The 23,030-nt window shown below is 42.6% G+C and overlaps 1 protein-coding gene across 1 annotated transcript; it reads right to left on the minus strand.

Annotated features, from left to right (window-relative positions):
• Window positions 1-144: 144 nt before the first annotated feature.
• On the minus strand, window positions 145-22,784 carry SLF2 (SMC5/6 complex localization factor 2). Its single transcript, XM_015867056.3, has 20 exons — window positions 22,577-22,784; window positions 21,051-21,094; window positions 19,862-20,568; window positions 19,289-19,343; window positions 17,602-18,644; window positions 14,588-14,670; window positions 13,875-13,988; window positions 13,428-13,595; window positions 12,653-12,752; window positions 11,968-12,043; window positions 10,631-10,772; window positions 10,230-10,338; window positions 9,722-9,898; window positions 9,053-9,150; window positions 8,263-8,350; window positions 7,625-7,756; window positions 7,110-7,187; window positions 4,748-4,834; window positions 3,408-3,476; window positions 145-2,606 (listed from the first exon to the last, which is right to left on the minus strand). Exons 1-20 carry the CDS (start codon window positions 22,681-22,683, stop codon window positions 2,571-2,573), a joined length of 3,513 nt encoding a protein of 1,170 aa, XP_015722542.2. The 5' UTR covers window positions 22,684-22,784; the 3' UTR covers window positions 145-2,570.
• Window positions 22,785-23,030: the final 246 nt, after the last annotated feature.

Genomic DNA, 23,030 nt, shown 5'->3' on the forward strand with positions numbered 1-23,030 from the left:
CTGGGAGGAGGTGAGATGTGCCTACGGCTTTGCTGACAGGTTTCTTCAACTTCAAAACAAGCTTTTTCTTATTTTTAAAGCCATAGAGAGGCTCGTTGGGGGGGGCTGGGGGGGGAAAGGAAGAAAAAAGCAAAGCCACAAATGTCTATTTTATAGCCCACTTTTAATTCTTTTTGTCTGTGATTACTGCAATAAAGTACACCTAATTGCCCATGAAACGAGATAACATGATTCTTAATACAACCAACACCATATCAAAAAGATAAACCTCAGTGCAAAAACGCTTATCTGAAAACAACCGAAGCAGTTAAGACGTGTAGTGTGCAAACAGCCTTTTGCAATGCACGTAACTTGTGGCTGGGGGCCAGTGAGTGAGAGGGTGAAACAAGATGGCTGCAGGTTTGCTGGGCCATTCCTCGGGTCCCAGGGCAGCACCCAGCTCAGCAGCCCCTTGTAAGACACTGCAGTGATGCTTTGGTTTCACCTCTGCAGGGGCTGGATGAGCTCCAGTTCAACCAAGGTCCAGGTGGAGCAAGGCAGGGGGGATTGGTGCTCAGCTACAGCCAGATGGAAGGGAGTCCAGACAAAGAGGGAGGGGGAGAGAGGCAAAACACCAGAATGTATACACAGGCATCGAGCATGAAAACACAGAACTGGCAGAGCTAAGAATTGCTTCAGGACTTTCTCCATTTATAGTAAGCGAATCAGCTGTGAAACTACACGCTGCAGGAAGGCCCGGGTGGGACCTGCAGCCATTTCCTTGCACAGAGGTTGATGTGCTGACTCTGCACAGAGATGCTGCATTAGAAAAGGTGGGTTTTATTTTCTCCTTGGTCTATTAAATAAAAGTAAATATCAAAGTTGTTATTTAGTACAGAAAAAAAAGAAAAATCCCCAGCACTTTCAAGGTGCTCCAAACTGCAATACAAGGAACAAAGAAAGACACGGATCTAAACCTCACCCCCTTCCTTCTCCAAAATATACAGGACCACAGATTCAATTTTACACACACGATAAGAAAATATATACACATTAAAGTGAACTTGGTCTGTACTTTTACAAACTGTATACAACGTCAGTGAGAAAGCGATAAAAACATTAATAAAATCACGTACAACATAGTCAACACAGGAAGCAACTGCTACCAGAGGGAAGGTCGTCACACAGGGAACGATGGGCAGAGAATGGCATTGGCGTACCTGTACATCACCACATCACTTCTGTTTTCAGCCTAAGACAGTCCTGTTGTCAAACAAAGATTTCCTTTGAGGTAGATTCGACCAGTTCTGAAACTACACGCTGGAACACAAGGATTAAAAAAGGGACTTCTTTGTGCCCTCGGGTAAGGATGGACGCAGCACTTGGTGGGACTAAGAGAAGTTAAGAGCAACCCTGGGAAGGGTACGGAGATGCTGCAGACTTCGCCTAAGCCCCACACATTTGAAAGGAAAGACAAAACACCGAATGGGAATCGCCACCAAAATGCCCTCCCTGGAGGCAGGGTCCCACCTCGAGCAGCTCCTTTACACACAACATGCAGACTTAAGATTTAACTTTAATTTTAATCTTATTTTACATTCCCGTCGAGTTGTAGGAAGTTCACTGTACAAGATAAGACAGGCCGTTCTACAAAGATTAAAAGGAAATAATACTCTAAAACGCACATGTAATAGTATTAAAAACCTGTGCTTTCCACTTGGTATTCTACCCAACACTTTAACTTCCTGTTCACACCTACCACAGACAAAACACAGTGCACCATTTAAATGATGGCACTTCCTGTGCAGTCACATTCACTGCATAAATAGTGCCCAAAGGTGAGGAAGTCCAAACAAATGCACCGCAGTAACAGTGAATGCTGTTTTGTTATGTGCAGTAAGTTCTGCTTTCTTATTTGTTAGAAGACATGAGAGCAAAGCAGCATCCACTTAGACTACATGGGCACAGCCTCTCCAGCTGTCTCCACCCTCAAGAGAACACAACACCCCCATCACTCGTGCACGTCACTGCCATATTTTATTATTTAGAGACACTGGACGGTCATGCCCATTAATCTTGCTTTGCAGCTCAACGTGTGTGGGCAGCTGTTATTCAGATCGATAGTGAAACACTTCCTCACCTGCTTACAACAGAGAAGGTCTAATACTGTTTCTAGCCTCATATTTCCTATCACAGGGCAGTTCTTTCCCAGCTATCTCAAAGCAATACTTACATAGGTGTGTGCTGGCAAGAAAACCGACACACGCATTTTCCAAAGACACGTCACGATTGACAATGGAAATAAGAAAACTTCCTTCAACTTTCAGTGTGATAAAATGCAATGCAGACAGAGCTATAGAAACAGCTGCTGCTTCAGTTCACCCACTTTCAGAAAGTACCACATTCATATTAAAAGCAATGCCAATCACATTGGATCACCGTGTTTTTCATATCTGCTTGAACCAAGCGGAGGTTCTAATTCAGGCGACCAGTAAACTCTTGCCTTCTGATCAAGGTGAAGCGCTGCTCCTTCGACACATCCCTTGGTTTCAGCTATTTCCTTTTGTTATTCCCCTGATCTAGGTGAGATGTCACGAATGTGGCTCCCAGAAGTCATGCAGCTTTCCCTGAAGAGCAGAAACAAAATAGGAAACTCAAAACAAACCACCAGACACTGAAGTGAGAAGAGCAGGCAACTGCTTAGCATGAGAACCCCGCATCAGTTTGCAAGTCCCTACAATGTTATTTGTAAACACTTGGAGGTTTCCCCATATGTGAATCAAACCCAAATATCTCTATAACAGTTGCATTGTTACCAGCTTTCATCATCTGCTAAATAACCCCTGCAACCACATCTGCCACCTAATTCACCTTGCTTCCTGTAGCAGGAAACCTTGGATACAACAGGTGATGCCTTCTTTTGAATACTGCTTCGACTGATCAAAATGCTTTAGAGACAAATGTTTCATTACACAGTTTTTAATTGAAATCAGTACTGAGGGTATACACGTAATTTAAACTTCCTGTTAGAAATTCACTGTATTACAAAATATTAAAGGGTTTTGAAGAGTGATCCCCATCATCTCACAGAATTATATTGGAGGGGCTGTGTTCATCAAGAGCTGCTGAACAGATGTGCTTGGAGCACTGGACTGGAGTAGCCTCCAAGTCAAACTGCCAGACAATAGCAGGAAGTGCCTCGCTGCATTCCTGCCCCACTCAAAAGTCCCTTCTGAAGCATCTGCTAATGACTGTAATCAGAGACAGGCCCTGCAACTTGACTCAGTATTCACACTTCAGGTGTTATGTAAACCATTTATGAGAACAGCACTTCTGAGGATAAAAGTGATATCTCTGTTTTACCAAAAGCCAGCAAAGCCAGAATTATAACTGAAGAATATGAACATAAAAATGTTTCATTACGTTACCTGAGTAAGCCGACTGTTTTGTATCAGATCTTGCCATCTGCCATATATCCTAGCAACTAAATCTTTTACCTGTAAATTCAGATTGCTTAGTTTAGCCGTTTAAAATAAGTCAAAAATTAGAGTCACCACCACCACGCAAAACAGAAACCCAACACTCGAGGCTCTCCGGGAGGGAACAGTCTGACAGCAGGCAGACAGCATCACCACCTCAACTCCAAGGAGACCCCCAGCTCAGGTACCTTCACAAACATGTGATCTCCCCTGTTAAGTACCTGGAATCACCACACAAGCCTCTGGCCTCCAAAAACCCATCCCAGCTGCTGTTAAGTTAGGTTTGTGACACGGGTCTTGTTTCTAACTAGAAAAGGTGCCTGCCAATGCAATCACAGAAGCCAAGGATTGCGATCCCCAAATGAATTCCTTATACAAAAAACTGTTGTTTTTTCCTTAGAGCCAAACACAAGCAGGTGTGAAATACAAGAGCTACAAGAGCTGAAATTTGCTCTGTGTTCAATGTAAAACTCAGCACAGTGGTGTATTCTGATAGCTACTGCAGTACTACAATGAAAAAACAGAAATAGCAGCAGGGAGAAACAGAGCAAGGTTATCCTCTCCCAGTGCCTGGATAACAGAAACAGAATAGGCAGGGATCCGAGATTCAAGGCAAGATTCATTAACTTGTTGAAAGGATCCTTGCTCTAACCCATCTGGCTGAATAAAAACCCTCAGCCTCCTTGAGAGTTATGAATACACAGCTGCAAATGTCTGACGTAAGGCTAAAGAAGGCAATTTTCAAAGCTGAGATCAGATTCAGCTTGCTATGACAGCATGCAGAGCATGAAAGTCACAAAGTTAGGACTACCATTAGCAAACTACACACCACAAAGCAAATGAAAGGCAATTAGCCAAGCTTGATGCTACACCACATACAGTGTGGGTATAAGCACACAACATTTTAACAACTAATTTAACTATGTCATTATTTTGAAAATAAAGGGGGACACAAAACAGCCCAATTTCTTCTGCCCCTGAATCCAGCTTTGCCTCCACACCTGGAAGTGCAAGACTGATTCCTGTCAGTTATCAGAGGTTGTCAGGGGAGAGAAAAGGAGCAACTCTGTTGGTCTCAAAGTTGAGATGCCTTCCTAAAAGGAAGACAAGCTCACATCTTCTTGTTGTCACCAAAGAGTATTTTCAGTGCATTAAAACAGATCAGCACTTATGTGTACAGACAGACCAGGAAAAGTAAATATGTGAGGAAGTCTTAGAGCTTGCACAGTTGAGATGAGGGAACAACATTAGAAAAGACCAAATGAAAGTAATGAGAAAAGGTGTCTTACCTTTGTTCGATAGAACAGCCTTGCATCTTCCCTAATATCACATTTTATGTGCTTATCTAAGGTACCACAAAGCTTCAGTAAGTGTTGCTAAATAAAGATAAGAAATGTACAGCTGTTTAAATGTTGAAACTAAAATACCTACTTCAAATATTTATTTCAATGTAAAAAAAGAAGCATGTGCTATAAACTGAAGTTTTCTTTAAACTAGGAAGTAAGGAAAAAGAAAGAAAAAGGGATTACAAGATCCTGTATCAGCTGTTGTTATGCATCTGGCTTAAAAGTTCTACTAGTTTAAATAACCTCTTTAGTAACCATGATTCAGGTAATTTCCTTTCACAGTCCATCAGAATTAACTGAGCAGGTAAAACACACACAGGGTTTATGCACTGATCCTTTTACTTCTCTTTATACTTCTGATGGCTTTAACAACACTGTTTTGCAACTCCACAATCCCCAATAACAGCTCCAAGATCTCCTACACTGTGTGGATTTCATGCTAAAATCCCTGCTCTTAATCTCTCACTATCCTGCTGTAAGGAGGCTGCACTCTCCAAGCAAAACACTATACAATTCCACTTAAATGTTTTCAGGTGCCTCAATGACAACTCACCCCATCCAACAGATGTCTAACCTCCGAGATATCTAGCTACTATCCAATGCCACCCCAATCTCACATCACATATTCAAGAAGAAACTATTTCTTCATCAAGAAATTCAGAGATACGAGTGGTTTTGTGTATATGGCTGCAGGGTTTCTTGTTTGTTTTGTTGTTTGTTTGTTTTTTTAATGTTTTGTTTTCTAATTGAATTCAGAATCCCCATAAATCTTCAGGAAGACGGTTAGAAAGAACAAATCTCAGGTCACTGCAATAGAAGTATTTTCTATACTAAAGATGCTTTGGCTTCATATTACAGCATGTGATCATGCTTTTGCAATTGAGTAGGAAACTTAAGCCCTAAGCCCTTCAGGGGGAGGCAGGAAGATGACAAGGGTGTGTTGCCCTCTATGAGTAAATGCAGCTGCCTGAGGATGGTCAAACACCCCACTGAGATCTTATGGCCTAGAATTAAAGAGAACAGGTAAAGGTGACATTACAGCAGTACCTGCTGCAGGCCACCTACATGTGAAGAACAAGCAGATGAGGCCCTCTACAGACAGAAGAGCAGCTTCACATTCACAAGCTCTGGTCTTAAGATGGGACTTCAACCACCAGCAGGACATCAGCCAGCAGGCTGAGAGCTGATCCTTTCCTCCCTGCATCTGCAGTGTGGTGCCCAGTCAACACAGACATAGTGACACTGCAGGGAGTACAATGAAGGGCCACCAAGGCATTTAAGGGACTGCAGCACCTCTCCCATGAGAAAAAGCCAAGGGAGTTGGGACTTTTCAGCCTAACAAGAATGTTCAGGGTGATCTTATCAATGTCTAAAAACATCTGATGGGAGGCTGCAAAGAGGATTGAGCCAGTGGGGCTTTTTTTGTTGTTTTAAAATTGAGGTTCCCATGACGGGAGGCAATGAGGCACAAACTGAAACACAGGAGGTTGCATTTCAACATGAGAAAACACTTAACTGTGAAGGTGGCTGAGTACTCAAACTGGTTGCAGGAAAGTTTGAGCACCTTCACCCCTTGGAGATACTCAAAAACTGTTGCCTAGCACCATGGCCAGACCTGTTCCAGACAGCACTGCTTGAATAGGGTGGTTGGATCAGATGACCTCCAAAAGTCCCTAAACTATTCTACAACTAAAATGTAAGCAAACATAATGCTTTACCAGTATCTTCAAGAGATCATATGACATTTCTTAAGAGCCGGGAGTGTTCAGCAGGACAGAAGATTTACATAAACACAGTGAAGCAAGGAACTCACAGCAAATGCTTGCAGAAATCTGAATCGAGACTACCAGAAGGCCAAACAGGTCTTGATTAAGGGAAACACAAGGGAAATATTGCTACAGAGAACAGGAGAGATCCAGTCCTAGCCCCCACTTGCCACATGACCGCATCCCAATGCAGCTGTTACGTGTTTCAGCATATTTTACTGGTTATTTTCAAAGTGGTTTTCTTCTACATTGAAATACTTCAGCTTTACTAAAGAAGTTCACACAGGTTCACTGAAGTTCTGAGGATCTATTTGATCTCCGTTTATTCTGTGAAAGATAACACATCTGCTGATCTACAGCCTTATCTCTTTACATAATTCAACTTGCAAAAAAAGCAGAGGTTTCTTTCTCTGCATTTACTGCAGAGAAAAGCCCTTCTGCATTTACTTTGCCTCAGAGCAGAAGTTTCACCCACAACAGACGAAAAGCACATGATGAGTCTTCTAAAATCTAAAGCCCAAGTCACTGAAGTTACTTACCCTTTCATCAGAGTTTACGGTCTCGAAGAAACTAGCTTCACTGACTAGATGGAGGAGGATGTAGATGAGGTAATATACCTGTAGAGAAATCAACAGAGCTGTAGCAGCCAAAACCATCTTAACATACAGCATTCTTGCTGCCTTAATAATTCAGTGTTATGAATTCACTGGCACCCTCCAATAGACAAATAAGAGGACAGACATGTTTTTCCTAAATAACTGGAAATAATACGTTCATATATCATAACATTTAAAAACAGCATTATGCTGTGTTAAGTTACCCAGCTGGCCCACAAAGCTTTCTGGGCTTTTACTGAAAATTAAAGTCATGTTTGACATTATTTTCCCATCATCTACATCCAGATCAAAATACTCACTGATGCATTTCATAGCAGACTAAAGTAACCAATCCAACTCTGAATTTTCAGCTGAAGGGAAGTTCTTCTAGATTTATTTTCAGAACTATAGAAGGCATAAAAAAGATAAATGCAAAAGAAGTCCTGTTGGCTGCATACCTCCTGTTCTAGTTCTGTATTAATGTGTTCTTCAGTGTGTTCTTCACTGACATTCTGCTGCTCATCCTTTCTCATCTTCTCTAGCAGGTTAGAAGGCTTCATGTACACCAGATACCGATGCAGAAGAGACATCTACAGGTACACGTGAATTTACAAATGAGATTGTTTTAGTGGCAGCAGAGAACGTGAAACAGAGCACCACTACCATATTATCCACCTAAGATGAGAACATCTATAACAGGGACTTTTAATTAACATCATAGCTTTGAAGCTTTGGCAATTCTTGGCTATTCACAAACTGAAGTGTTTGTATGATGTCTCACCAACAGATCACTCCTATAAAAACAAAGTGACCCCACATACATATGTAAGAGGAGGACTGAAAAGAAGTCTGTTCTTCTTTCAGTGTTCAACATGAACATTTAGGCACATAAGTAATACTGCACTTAATGTGCACAATGTACTGGTCACACACGTGCAAGCATTCTTTCAATAGTAACCTAAACAAAAAAATCAGTGATTGGCCATTCTTAAACAGGAAAACAGGCTTATGGTACCTAAACAAAGTACATGAAGCACAAACAATAATATAGATGTATTCTAAACTTGGAAACTACACACGCACACACACAGAGTACCTGCTTGTCAGAGTCGTCAGGTATCTTCTTATGCTTTATGTTAAGAAGCTTTGCAATTATCACAAGGCTAAGGCGTCGTCTTACTTCCCTGAAAAACAAGTATGAGTTTTTAACAATTCATTTCCCATTCACACTGTTTCTGAAAGTATAGCAAAGCTAAGCATGGCTTTCCTAGACATAAACGTGCTCAGAGCTGCTACATTACAGAATGCCACTAATCTAAAAAGGAGTCCATTAAGACATAAATACTCTTGCCTTAATGCAGCTTTTCATGTGCATAAGTAAATATTGTTGCATACTTGCCTCCAAGTCTGAAAGCAAGGGGCAAAGTCACTGTCATCTCTCAGATAAGCTATAATATTTATTTCAAGCACACAGAACTCAGAACAGATTGACACAAAAATCAATCGTCCAAAGAACATTTTTGGTCATTCAGACAAAAATGGTGATAGATGTTTGAATCTGAAGCTGTCAATCATTTCTCTACTATAAAGCACCAGGAAGTCTGCAGTCTGTGAAATGGAAAATAACCCTTTTTCACAGAAGAGGTGATGAAGAAATAATATCCAAACAAAAACTGCACATATAACAACTGAAACACACAAGAAAACCCAAATACCTGGTTCAGTTGTTGTTTTTACTTCTTTGGTGCTTTGGATTTTTGCTTGTTTTGAAGTATTTAAAAAAAAAAAAATCAACAAACAACCCCAAACCACCACCTCTGTAACAGCTACTGCATTTATCAGGCTTTGGGTTTACATAAAACAATCAGCTGTTCGAGTGTCATTACCGTCCACGCGTTATCCAGCTGGGCACCAGCTGAACCAGCCACAGCAGATTATGGTGCTGACTGGAGAGTTCGCTCACCCCCAGGCAGAGCTCAGGCATCTTTAAAAAGACAGAAACAATTAAAAAATCCCCAGATTATTGAGTGGTGGATACAGCAGGTATTTGTTTTATTTGCAAAGAAGTACACAGCTGCTCCCAAGCAAAATAAGCAGCACAGACGTTAACAAGAACCGGGCTAGCAAGAGATGATGCACATGAAGATATTCCTGTGCTGCATTTGTACCTAAGCCTGCTAAACAGCATTTTGCAGCAGGCTAGCTGAGATCAGATCGCTTTTGCTGACGTTTGATCAGCTTCCTGCAATCACTGGCTTCATTCTTTCAAACAGCCATCTTAGACATAATCAGTATTTACCCAAATCACTGCAAGCTCTGTACAACAGCCGCTGTGCAGAAGAGGGCAGGCAGATGATGTTATAGGACAAACACCCTCCCAGTATGCCCAGCCACCTCCCAGATCTCACAGAGCTAGAAAGCTCTCTATGTTCTCATTACATTTTCAAGCAGCGCTTTTCTACTATGCCAAAGGGAAAAAAACATTGAAACAAGCTTCTTGAAAATTAAATTGCATTTTCATAAACTCAATGCTACAAAATGAATTCCAAAGTTACCTTTGTGCCCCAGTCTTTAATACTTATCAGGAGTTTTGTGAGAAGGCACTGGAAATCTATTAAAGAAACTTGCTTCAGTTGTTTCTCCAAGCTTATTTTAAAAAGCAACAGAAGTAGCAGCAATATTTCTTCATCTGTATATCCGTCTTGAATTACTGTTGTACAGAAGTCTAAGAACTTAACAAAAAGACAAATAATATTAAAATCTGAAAATAGATTCTATTAAGTGTAATGAGAACTTCACTTTTGCACCCCCACATTAAAGTTTCCTTCAAGCAACAACCCGTCACTGTAACACTTATGTATCCATATTTTCTTATCTCCTAGTAATTGCCTGCATTCTACTTTTTCCCCCCTCAAGCAGCTCCTGGAGGATCATCTAGTGAAACTAGATGCTATGCTAAGATTCTATCTACTCAAACAACCTTGACCAAAGCTTAAGTAAGGTACCAAGGTTTTTGCTTGCAAGAATAAAAAACCCTGTGTGTACTATGTGGCGTTTTCTCACCTTGATCACATTCATTAGATTGCTTTCTGGTAGACTGGAGAAGGCTGGACTGACAGGGTTGGCAGATCCTCCCATCTGCTCTTTGTTCACTGTTTCTTGCATCTGACTTCTAATAAAAGAGACACTAATTTAAGCAATCAGCAATTTAAATGTCCACAAAGCTTTATCTGCATCAAACTGAAGGAAAAAACCCTGCATGTTTTAAACACCTTCAAATGACAATTGTCCTCAGCTACAACACACACACACCTTAAACTTGTAACTCACTATTTACAGTCAGGCTACAACTCTTGTGAACCCCTTAGGAAGTTGTAGGGCAACAAACAACACTGACTCTAAGCAAAAGACATCAAAGCGTCATCAAGGGTCTAAGCAACAGATATAAAAATGAAAACACTTACAAAATATCATGCTCATTAAAGTTGGGCTGAAGGTGTTGCAATGGAAAAAGAGATCTAAGCGCAATACCCATATTGACAAAGACAGTTGTCACATCAGCTAGTGAAGGGATCCACAGTTTAGATTGGTCATCACTGATGGAGGCTACAAATAAGAGATATGGGACATATTAGTTTAAGTTTAGTTGTCTGCATTAATTCCTTTCCACTAGCTCTGATCTCAGAAGAATTGCTGCTACAGTAGTCTAACACAGTATTTTATACTAAATAAACACCTTTGTAGAATCATTAAGGCTGGAAAGACCAATAAGATCATAAAGCATCAACCCATGTCTGTGACAGCTCTGACCGTGTCACTTAGTGTGGCATCCAGCTATTTCTTCAAAAAATATATCATAAATCTAAACAAACAACACTTGAGACATTGTAGTTTCAGATCTTCATGTTTGACTCAGTTAAAAAAAAAAGATGCATCTTTAGTTAAGCAATGGAACAGAATGTCTCAGAACACTCCAGAGACTCTACAGTAGGCAATGTAGTTAAACAAACTCCTCAGGAGCAACTGTAGGTGACTTGATCCCATTTCAAGGGAGATACAGAGACCTGCTGAGACCTGTCTGAGTTCTTTGAACACTCTCTGATTAGTTTCAGTGACTCCTTCCAAAGCAACAAATACAGGAGGCTACAATCTCTCTCATATCAAACAAGTCCTGTTTCCAATGACATTCAGAATACATAGAACAATTTCAATAGATGTGACCAAGTGCTTCAAGTTAACTTGATTACTACAATGTTAACTGGCAGACCTAAATGAAGTAGTGATTCTGATGAATCTAAATAAAGACATGGAGAACATACAAAGGAACTCAAGAAGTTTTAAGAGTACAGATGAAGGCAGGCAGAACACACAAGCAAAAGCATAGGCTGAAGCAGACTCTTCCAAGTGTTTCTATGCACGTACGCAGCTCTTACTTTTGCCATTGATTTGGAAAGTGAACTATGCAGTATTGGGTACTACCAGGTGAAAACCATCTTGTAGTCCCTAAGCTATGAAAGCTTTTACATTAAAAGACAGAGAGGACTTCTGATCAAACTGGGCTCCTCCTCAGGTCAATTCCATTTGCAAACGAAAAGAAGCAAGTATAAAAGGCTCTGCACCAAATGCACAGCTTGGTAAATATACACCAGGATGACACCTTGTGGTAAAGCTTACACACCTTCACTGAAGACCAAGACATTAGCAACAGAAACACAGAACAGAACCAATGCTTTTGTTCTCTATTTAGTGGAAGGGAGATGATTTAATTCAGTTGCTAAGATCTCCATCCCTCAATACTCACCATTGTTTAGTGTTATTTCTATCAACCTGTCTAAAATCTGAGTGGAAACACAACAGCTCGGATGAACAGACATCATCTGTGGAGGAAAAGAAAAGAGAGCTACACGTCAAATACTGAGCTGCACAGCAGTTTTCTTTAGTAAAATAAAAACAACAAAACAGCAAATAAATAACAAGCCCTCTTCAGCAACACAAACCACAGAGAACAGAATATTTTAATTACAGATCATCAGTATCAGAATGCTACAATCCCAAGCTGAATCCATCTACTCATAAGAACGCATTGAGGTGTAGGAGAATGGAGGTATCATATATCTATCCTTTTGGAACCTATTTCTACCTGTGATCAAATTGAAATCTTTAAACAGAAGCGGGGGCAACTGAGAATTGACTGCCACCTTTATCAGTCATTAGTAAGTTGAACATATTCAATACTAAGCCAAGACAATGAATGCCTAACTACAAAAATACAACTGAGAAATACATTCCATGCTTCCTGGTGCCTTTCAGCAGGCCAGTAAAACCCCCTCATTTTTCCCCCCAGGTGCTGGACAGTTTTGTGCTTGGTGAGCAAACTGAGCTGCCTTGCACTTCCACCTTATTTGAAGAACACCAGAGCTCCCATAAGGAGTGCAAGGCAATCTTTTCCCAGCTGGGGAGAACAAGGTGCAGAAACAGGTCCTTACCTGAAAAAGCCACTTTAGAATTGGAATGGGACACACGCTACAACTGTAACAACTTAGAAAACCATGAACAGCCAAAAAGAGCTGCTGTGATACATCAGAACTGTAAGGCAGAGAGTGGGGAAGAGAACAATCCATTAGTGACTGAAGCAGCAGATTCACAGAACTGTTGAGGACTTCCCCACCCCCCGATTCATCAATAACAGATGGAACACAAATAATTGCTGGGATAACAGAAAATCTGTAAGATTTAGCAGTAAACTATTTCAATCTTCCTTATAAAGCGATGCATGCCCTAAGCAGCTGAACTAATGATACTCTATTAACAGCAGCCAATTTCCCACATACCCCTATTTAGTCTCCCCTATTCTCAGTATCTACTGAGACAGGTATGTCTCCTGAGCAACCATCCACCTATCTGACTGATGAGGAGGCTAGGATACATCCATTTGTCAACCAGAGAGCCAATATGTGCCAGCTGGGTGGCTTCAAAATGCCTAAGCAATTCAATCATCATTGCAAGGGATGATTCACTTAATTCTCATTCCTCTGGTTACTGATTTACAAGATACTTCTTGAAGCTTACAACCCTGTGATCTTTAAATCACATTAACAGATAGGTCTCAATCCAGAAGAAGGTAATATGAACACAGCTTTCTCAGAAAGGCCAGTCTTGCCTACAGTTCACTTGTATGCAAATATTATTTTACCTTAAGAACTGCTATCACTTGTGAAAATCCTACAAGTAAACACAACAGAGCAAAGAGGTTATTCTTACCTAGAAAGAAGTTCTTCTATAGGATTTTGAGGGATTAAATGGAAATTCCTCAAGTCAAGGTCATGTTGATTGAAGATTTGCCCAGAGATTGATAAATCAAATACATCCTCTCCAGGATGGTAGTCAGGTATAGCATGAGCTACTACTGAGAATCTCTTTATAAAAGCCCTGTGAAATCCAAAATTGCTTTTATGAATGTGAACAAGAGGCTATTTGCTGTCTCTGACGGTCATTTTCTGATGATGAACACATCAGCCTTATATAAAAGTTGAGCTGGGTTAATGCACAACAACATCTAAGAAAACCCACCCAACCCCCCAAAGATGATAAAAATGGTTCATGACAGACATATTAACAACAGCTGATAGAACAAGGGAAAGATCTGAGGAAAAGACTAAGAAAGAAAAGGGAAGAACTAGACTTAATTGGTTTTGGAACAGCAAGGACCTGTGTTCTTCTGAGAGGTCTCCATTCTCCACAGCATTTTCACTTTCTCCATCTGAAGAATCAATTTCCTTCCTTTGTACATCTTCACGTAATCGCTTTTCTAGTTCATCCAACCTGAAATAACAGTAACAGCAACACATACCAGCGTTTAGCATCAGTTACTAGAACGTGTATCACACACATTCTTTAAGATAAACCATTTATTAGTACATGCCACCAGTGACTGCCCTCAGTACCTGTACCACATTACACTCCTTCCCTGGAAGATCTCTTGCTGGAGCACTCATTAGTTTTATCCACTCAACTGTGTACATGCTTGTGAACTGACAGCCTACAAAACTTTGGAAAACAAAACTGAGCTGTAAATGACTTTGAAGAAACTCACGTAGTCAGCCCACGTAAAGCTTTTATTTCATGCTGGACCAGCAGCCGCTTGCTGGCGAGGTGACCCACAGCAAAGGCAGCAGTGAATTTAGTCCAGCTCTTGTGAGACAGATGTATCACACATCACTCACTACTGCTTGCAGGGAGCCTGCCATTTAACTTTTCAAGTACAGCCATGCTGGTAGGTCCTATCAGACCTATGGCAGTAGTGTTAGGATGCAAAGCTTAACTTGCTGTCACTCAAATGCCATCACGTTTGGGAAGACAAGGTAAGTCTGCATCTACAGCTACACAGTAAATTTTTCAAAGCAGCTTTAAAAACGGCAAACCTTTTAGATTGTTCCTTCTCCTTCAAGAGATGTTCCAAGCTGTTCACATATGACACCTGGGCACCAACAGAAGGCTTAGAAAGCTGCAAAGGGAATAGTAAGACATTTTAAAAATAACGCAGACTACTCACTGTTTCACTATTAGTCGATGTAATACTATAATAGGATGATAACTGCAGGGTGGCAAAGTCTTCAGCTACAGCAAATGAGAAAGAGCCCAAATGCAGCAGCCACGGATACAGAAACGAAGGAAAAGAGCTGCTTACCTTTGGAAGGCCTCAGGTAGGCAGGGATCTCCAGCAAGAGATGCCCTCACCTCCACTGCCAACCCCTAAATGAGGGCTGGAAAAGGGGTGGATCCTGGCTCCACTCTTTCCAGTCACTCAGGAGCACTGCTTGCACCTAAGCCCCCCTGGGTTGGCCCTGCCTTCCCACCAGGTGCTCCATCACTGATTCATCCTGCTTTAGTCACTATTAACCTCTCCAATTTTTATTACTTTACCTGAAAGTAAAATTTCAAAGGAAACCCTGAAAAGCCAGACAAGTAATAGTTGGGTTTCTCAGTACCTTGACAACTTTCAGTAGTGATAAAATCTCACAGTGATTAATTCAGAAATGATGCTTCACAATGAATCAGAAGAGCAAAGCAAGCCTCCTTTTCTCTCCCTGAAGCCAACCTGCAGCTAAGCCCTCATGAACAGCATTCACATCAGAAGCCTTGTACTGCACAGCTTCATTGCAATCCACAGAGACTCCAGGAATCCCCCATTCCTGTGCACAAGAAACTCCTAAAAATGATCCAGTACATCCATGTTACTTCACCATTTCCTGGAGTGCAAAATATCACTCTATGTTAAATCATCTCCTACGTCAAAAGACAAGGGAAAGCTTCAGGTGAGAATCCTAACACAGAAACAAATGAGGAAACCAATAAACAGAGGCAGGGAAGAAAACAAAAATACCCACAAAAAAAAAAAAAACCAACCCAAACCAGCACCTCTACAAAGAACATCTTAACTGCCAGCAAGATTTGTTTCTCTATAGTCAGCAATCTGTTCAGCTGGCTGCAGACAAAACATATCTCAGATCCTTCATAGACACAACTCAGTGCTTTGGACAGGCAGCACCCTTCTGATACGGCCCTCCTAAGCAGGAAAGCCCTCACCAGTGATAAAAGCTTCTTCCTCCCAACTCACTCACTGTAGGAACAACACCGATAAGAGGATACCCTCACACTGGGGATTTTCTATTTCCCAAATACTATAGAAATCTGTTAAGAACCTGCTAATAAAAAAAAAAATAATCACTTAATACACTAACTTTCAGTTAGTGTATTTTTTTTTTTTTTAAAGCTTTAAAGCACTAACTTTCATTAACACAACTGAAATCTGATTCAAATGTAAGCAGCTGCATCTCTTTGGGGGAAAACGTGGGAATGTCGAAGTCCCTTTACCTTATTTCACAGCCATTTAACTCGAGCAAAGTGAACAATGAGAAATCAGGAGTATACTCCAATGTGCACATACGCCTCTTCTTACAGAAGAAGATAAAAATGCCAGTACATGCTGAATCCACAGCCATGGAAATTCTGGGGCAGTTCTTAATTGTTTTGTCTGTGCTGGGCAGGAATTACACAGACAGAGGATACACCATACGATGCAATCACACACGCGTTCCACAAACACTTGGTCTGAGCTGTATCTGCTTATCATTCCCAACCATTAATCACAAAGCCACAGTCGATTAAGATTGTGGAATACGTATGTAGCCATCGAAGTCCATTCTATAATTTGCTTGTTTCATTAACTGCAAGGTCAGATAAAACAATTATGGCTGCCCAAGACTTGTTTATGGAAAAACGATTTAAAAGAAACTCAGCAAAATAAACCATTTCAGAGATTTATAGATGGGACATGAGTAGGACAAGAGTACAGCTGTTCTGCCAACAAGTTTCTTTCCTGTGGTATAAAACCATGGTGGGTTTCCTCCGGTCAGCAGCTAAACAACAGGATCTGCTCACTCCTCCCTCACCACGCAACAGGGCAGTGAGCAAAAGCAAGAACATTCTTGGGGTAGACAATGTCAGTTAAACAAGCAAAGGGAAAACAAATCAACAAGTAAAGCACCTGGCACTCACTCACAACCAGCTCCCAAAAGCAAATCGCTACCTACCTTGTCTCCAAGCAGAGCCTTAATGTTTGCCTGCCAGAAGCTCTGCAGCACCTTTCAGTTCATTGCAGCCCATGACAATGTGCCAGCATATCCCTGGCCCAGCTGCAGCCAGCTGCCCTGCCTGTGCCCCACTACAGCTTCTCTCCCCCTTCTGGCCTATTCACTTCAGGGCCACAGCATGGAGAACAGAAGAAAGCCTTCACACTGTGCAGGTAGTGCTAAGCAACAGCTGTATAACTGATGGCTTACCAACAGCTTCTAGTTACAAACATGAAGCACCTCACACTGCAACAAAGGCTGCTGTGCAGAAAGTTAACTCCAGCCTTGCCAAACACAGCTGAATACAGCCATTCAAACCTGCATTGGCTTTGTCAGGAATGCTACACCCAGTACAAGACTTCGCTAATTAAACCACTACGTTACAATAGAGTTGCAGAGTCACAATTTATTCGATGCTGCCATTGAATAGAATAAGTTTTAAAAAATGAATCAATTCCTTGCCATAGCCTGTAAATCATTAGTTAAATACTTCCTCATTCATCTCTTGTGAAAGGATTTCATTCCACTTGTTGAAATCCTGACAAACTTCAACTTCCACCAAACCCAACCTCAAGGCAAACAGCGGGCAGACCAAGTACTGTACACAGATTTCTGAACCATCTCAAGGGCAAGAGTCACCCTTACACTGACTGCGCTCCACTGCACAGCACAGGACACTCAGGTAAGCCAAGTCACCAGCCTTGCAGGAAAATAACTGAGTTATTAAGAACAAAGGAAGACGGTCATTGGGAAAGGTGCTGTAAGAGCTGACAGTGCTTTTTTTTCCTTTAAAATCCACGTACCTGATCTGTCAGAGCCGTGGTGCGCTTCAAGAGATCATCCAAACTATCTACTCCCAGGGCTTCTGCCTGAGACCTGCTACTTGAAGACAGGATTTCTTGCAGCGGTATGAATGTTTCATCATCATCATTGTCATCATCATCATCTAGAATGTGCGCCAAAGTCTCATCTTCACTATCAAAACTGCTTTTTGATTTGCCATTCATATTGCACATCTCTGTGCAGGGGCTTCCAGCGTTTAACTCTCCTTTACAGTTGTTGTCCTCACACCCTTGTTCAAAAGGCAATGAACGCTGAACCCTTTTACCACTCTTTTCCAAGACTGTGAGCTTTGTAGAACCTTCCACTGGACAAAAATCAGAAACATCTTCTAAAGCCTTTTCTTCCGCTCTTGAAGAAGCGTTTCTGGGTGGAATACTATCAGCTCTATTGTGCATACAGCTTTTTGGTATTACCTGAGAGAACACAGCATTCTGGAGGTGAGATTTCACACCTTTCGTGAGCACAGTATTTGTTTGTTTGACATGGTGTGGAGAAGGCAAGACAGCACTTTCCTCCTGAGAAGGAAAGGAATTGTCCAAGGAGAAGTGTGAGCTGGTCACCTGCAATTGATTCTCTTTAGCGTCTATAACAGAAACCTGGCTATTTTCATCCAGAAGCTGTACAGAATATGATGACAAACCCCCAGAAGAAGAATTATTTCTCTCATTTTCATGGCTTGAGTCAAGGTGTTCCTCTGAGTGAGGAGAACCATGAGACTTTAGCACAGTGTTTTTAATTAAAGCAGACTTTCCGTTTGTCCCAGTTGCAGAGGACCTTCTCAAAGCAGGGTCACTGGAACTTGCTTCTTCGCACTGATCCGAACTGTTTGCATACACACTCATTACAGTGCGTTTTCTCTTCCCAGAAGATATCTGAGATTTATGGCTGACTAATGGAACAGACTGGCTTTTCCACACACTGGCAGCTTTCTCAGGGGACATTCTCAATGAGTTTGAAGATGATACGTCATGTTTCGAGTTCTGCTTTGGCTGGGATGGGCCATCTGTGAAAAACATTTAAGAAGAAAGAAATTATCCCTGGATTTTTTAAGCTTATTTTAAGAACGATCACCCAAGATTGGGCCAGTGACAACAGTGTGGTTGGTTGGCAATCATTAAATCAAGTGATGCAAGTAGAAGAAGACCTGATCCTTTCTAAGAATAATTTTGCCATTCTCAGTTAGTGTTACATAGTATAAAAAGGTAAAATTTGGCATATCAAACCACAGGAATGTTTCTGTATAAAAATAACGCTCAGAAGCAAAGTCACTTCTCTGATCTTATACTCATTTTATCAGGCCACTTCAGGCTCTACTCACACCAGCTTTACATACCGACTTCTACCTCCTGCAGCACAAAATAAGATCTGCTTCCCATAAGGAGTCACAAAGTATTTTTAACAGCTCTCACTATCACTGACATCCATCAAATTGTATGCAAACTGTCCCAATCACCTGAACCCCGCTACCAAACTAACCCTCTTTCTGAGGTAACTTTCACCTTCATTTGCCTTGCACTCTACTATCACAATACATACCACAAGCCAGAGAATCTATCTTAACTACATACATGCAATAGGAAAACATAAAGACAGTAAACGATGAACCTGATTGCTTAATTAATTCCACAAGAGTAGTACTGCATCTACCTGAAGCAGCCTCCCTCGAACCAGAATGTGATATTTTCCTTGAATATCCATTTCCCTAAAAGAAAAGAGGGAGAAGATAAAACATTCATTGCATATGTTTTAAAGACAGAGAATATAACTCCATCTGTAATAAAATATCACATACTTGATATGGTTACTCCCAGCTCTACCCAACCACTGTGGCTTAAGTTCATAAATCTGAACAGATATTCACCACAGCTTCTTACCAGCAGAAATCTGCCAGGCCATTCCCTATGTTACAACATGAGAAAATACAACACCGTTTCCAGTAAGACAACTTCTCTACAAAATAATGGCCATTCAAATCCCATTGCATTTGCACGCTTTCAGCTAAATCAGCCTACTTCTTCTCAAGCCACAATTTCTCATCTACTGAGAAACAATTACGAATCAGCTCATCCAAAAGCACGACCCCATATTTACAGAGGAACAAAGAAAAAGCACTTTGTTGCACGCGCAAAAGGCAGCGCTCAGAATTTCATCCCGCATTAAAACAAAAGCACACACACAATGGTCACTGGCTTCAATCATCAGTAACCTTTCTAAACACACCTGATGTGAGACACTTGTTCCTGAAAATGGCTTTAAGTGATGTGCCTTCGATCGCTTTGTTCTGTGTGTCTTCTGCTTTCCTCCTCTGTGCACAGTTCCCAATGCTAACCTAAACTTGGAGTCGGGAGGAGTGCAGGGCAGCTTCAAGAGAAGCCCTGAGTTCTGACACAGAGACGTGCTGCTTGCATTGCCTTTATTTCTAACACAGGCTTTCTGAGAATCAGCTTCTGATAAAACCCATCTGTCCGAGTCTGAACTGGTCTCTTCTACATCCATACAATCAGTTTTCTGCTCCCAACTGTTCTCACAAGACAGCAGCGTTCTTGTTACATCCAGATACTTCTCACTTCTTCCCTGCTCAGGCTTGACACCTTTATCTTTTTCAGCCAAGATATTCCTGGGAGATGCCGCAGTTACAAAGAGTTTCCGAATCACAACCCTTGGCCATGCTGAACCCAGTGCCTTGCACACCGCATTGTTGTCTAATAGGTTTACACTGCCTTTTTTCTCAATTCCTCTCCGGAAGGCATCTAATATAGGACTTGTTTTTGGTGTCGGGTCTGGCATCTTTTTCCTTCTAACCCTCTTTGCAGGAGTCATTTGCTTCTCAAAGCATTCGGTGCGTAGAACAGACAGTCCAATCCCTGCATCCTTCACGTTTCCTGTGTCCGAGGAACACAACACGCTTCTGTCTTTATGGCCGAGCTCTGAAAGAGCAAAGGGAAGATTCATCATTCACAACCACAATACTGGGGAGGGAAGGGGAAAGAGTCTTGGAAAAGTCTTTTAGTATCTTATTGCTTGGCATTTCACCCCTCTCCCACACAGCCCAAAGTGAATTTACTCGATCACTTAGTGTTTGTTAGTAATACATAATCTACCTCTTATATCAAATCACAACTGCATGATTTTTGACGTGGCTGTTGTTGCTATAACCACCTACCTTGAGCGTGATAAAACAACTCTACTAACTACATTGCTACTTACAGACGTTCACTGTAACAGGAAGTTAATTCTTCAGTTATGTTTTTAAGAAAGAAAAGTATAAATGTGCTCATTTAGACTTATTTGAATATGAAGTCATTGTGCCACTGCTCCTGTTTGGGAAGAGCCCGCTCTTATGTAGACCTCCATAATTCAAACTTTGGTTCTTATTTGTATTTTGTTAGTGGAAGATATTTATATTTACCTTGCTTTAAAACCGGTTTGAAGAACTCTGTAATAGCCTGGTTTCTGAAGAGAAAAGAGAAGTATTATCATCTGAGAGAACAGTGTCTAAACGTCAACACAGTGAATAAAGCAAAAAGCTGAAGTTTATTTCTACAGGGGTTCTGTGGCTTTTCGTTTTGCTGCTGATGCCAGCAGCTCTTATTTCAACCTGCAGTGTGACGTGACTCAGCCTCGGGCACAGAAACGTACCAAACTTCACATAAAATACATGAGTTGACCTCGAAAAGCCTTGAAAAGCACCATCCTGATGGCAAAAAAAGGACAACGAATACACAGAGTCATACACAGAACCTCACAGTGTTCTTTCAGAGGATTATCACACAATGTTTTCTTCTTAGATCAAAGTTTGTTTCTAAATATCCCCAAGCAGCCAAACCGAACCATGTACTTTCACTTTCACTGTCAGGCAGCAACAGAAGAGGAACAGAACTTGTAGCTCCACCCTTCGGGGTTATCAAAACAGAAGATACGTGTCAACAAACAAAACAAGGCGCCGCTCACAGTGTGGGACAGTTGCCACTTGCCTCATACAGCTAGAAGCAAAAGCTCCTCGATCTGGCAGCCTCTGAAAAACCCTATAAGCCTTCAGCAGTTTGGATTTTCAGTACATGGGGAGGTTCATCAGGTCTGTGCTATTAACAGAACTTCTATGTATGTTTTACAACAGGCACAGACTGGAGGGCACCACCAACAGCAACTGAAGGTTCCACTTTACAGTCCAACTGCTGAAGCCTACAGAGAGGCTTGCCAGCAAGCAGTGAGAGGCACATCGGGCACACAGGCAGGTACAACACTCATGGATTTTGAATGACGAGCTGAAAACAGCAGCCAGCATCAGCCCCTTCTGTCACACAGGCTGCCTGCCCGGCACAGGGCAGATGAGGTGGAAGGGACGGCTGGGGCTCACCTGGGATGGAGTTATTAAGTTCTCTGAACAGAAAGACTCCATCGCCTTCCTGACCAACCTGAGCCAGCAGTCACACACACACGGCAGAGAAGAACCACAGAACCACGTGTAATCCCAAGCTGGAAGGGCCACACGGTGATCACAGAACGCATTGGGTTGGAAAGGTCCTTTAAGGTCGCCCAGTTCCACCCCAATACAGGCTGTTCCACCAGCCCAGCACCCCTCCGACCCAGCCGCAGCACCTCCAGTGTCGGGGCACCCCCATGATCTCCTCCTGCCCCCATCCTACCCGTGCTGTCAGCTCAGTGCCGCTCATCACACCGCACACGTTGCTGCCCGTTCCCCTGCAGCCCCGCCGCCATCTCCTCCCGCTCTGACGGCGCCCGGCCCCTCACACTGATTTTCGTGTTAGATCCGTCCCATCCCTACCCTCAGCTCCGGTCCCGCCCCACCATCCCGTTCCCGTTCCCAGGCCTCGCTCCGGCTCCCATCGTTGCTCCCAGCTCCCGGCCATGCACAGTCCCGGTCCCGCCGCCCGCCCCACACACACACTGAGCTCTGCCCCCCTCAGGCCGTACCTGCAGTCCCGGGCCGTGGCCCTGCCTGCTGCCAGCCCAAAATGGCGCTCGGAGCGGGTAGCGGGCGGGCTCGGGGATGGCGATCCCGCTCCGAGCGGACGGGTCATGGCGCCTGTAGCCCGGCCGGTGCTGTGTGGAGCGGCTGAGGGCTGCGAGCACCGCGCCGCACCGCCGCCATTGCGCGGCACCGCCCGACACCCTCAGCCCTGCGAGCCGAGGGCGGGAGGCGGCCGCAGTACTGGGAGCGCTCGCTGATTGGCTCAGCGCATGAAGGACTCGCGCCTCGCATTGGTTCTTCACCTTGGCGGGAGGGACGGGGAGACAATGCCTGGCTACGATTGGCTGCGACGAGCGCGGGGGGCGGGACCGGCCTTCCGCGCCTAAAGGAGAAGGGGAGAGACAGGCACGGGTCCGCCCCGCGGCCCCGCGATCTGATTGGTCTGTGCACGGAGGG

The sequence above is a fragment of the Coturnix japonica genome, chromosome 8 (assembly GCF_054131305.1).
Source record: "Coturnix japonica strain WE chromosome 8, WE-NBRP24, whole genome shotgun sequence".
NCBI classification, from domain to species: Eukaryota; Metazoa; Chordata; class Aves; order Galliformes; family Phasianidae; genus Coturnix; species Coturnix japonica.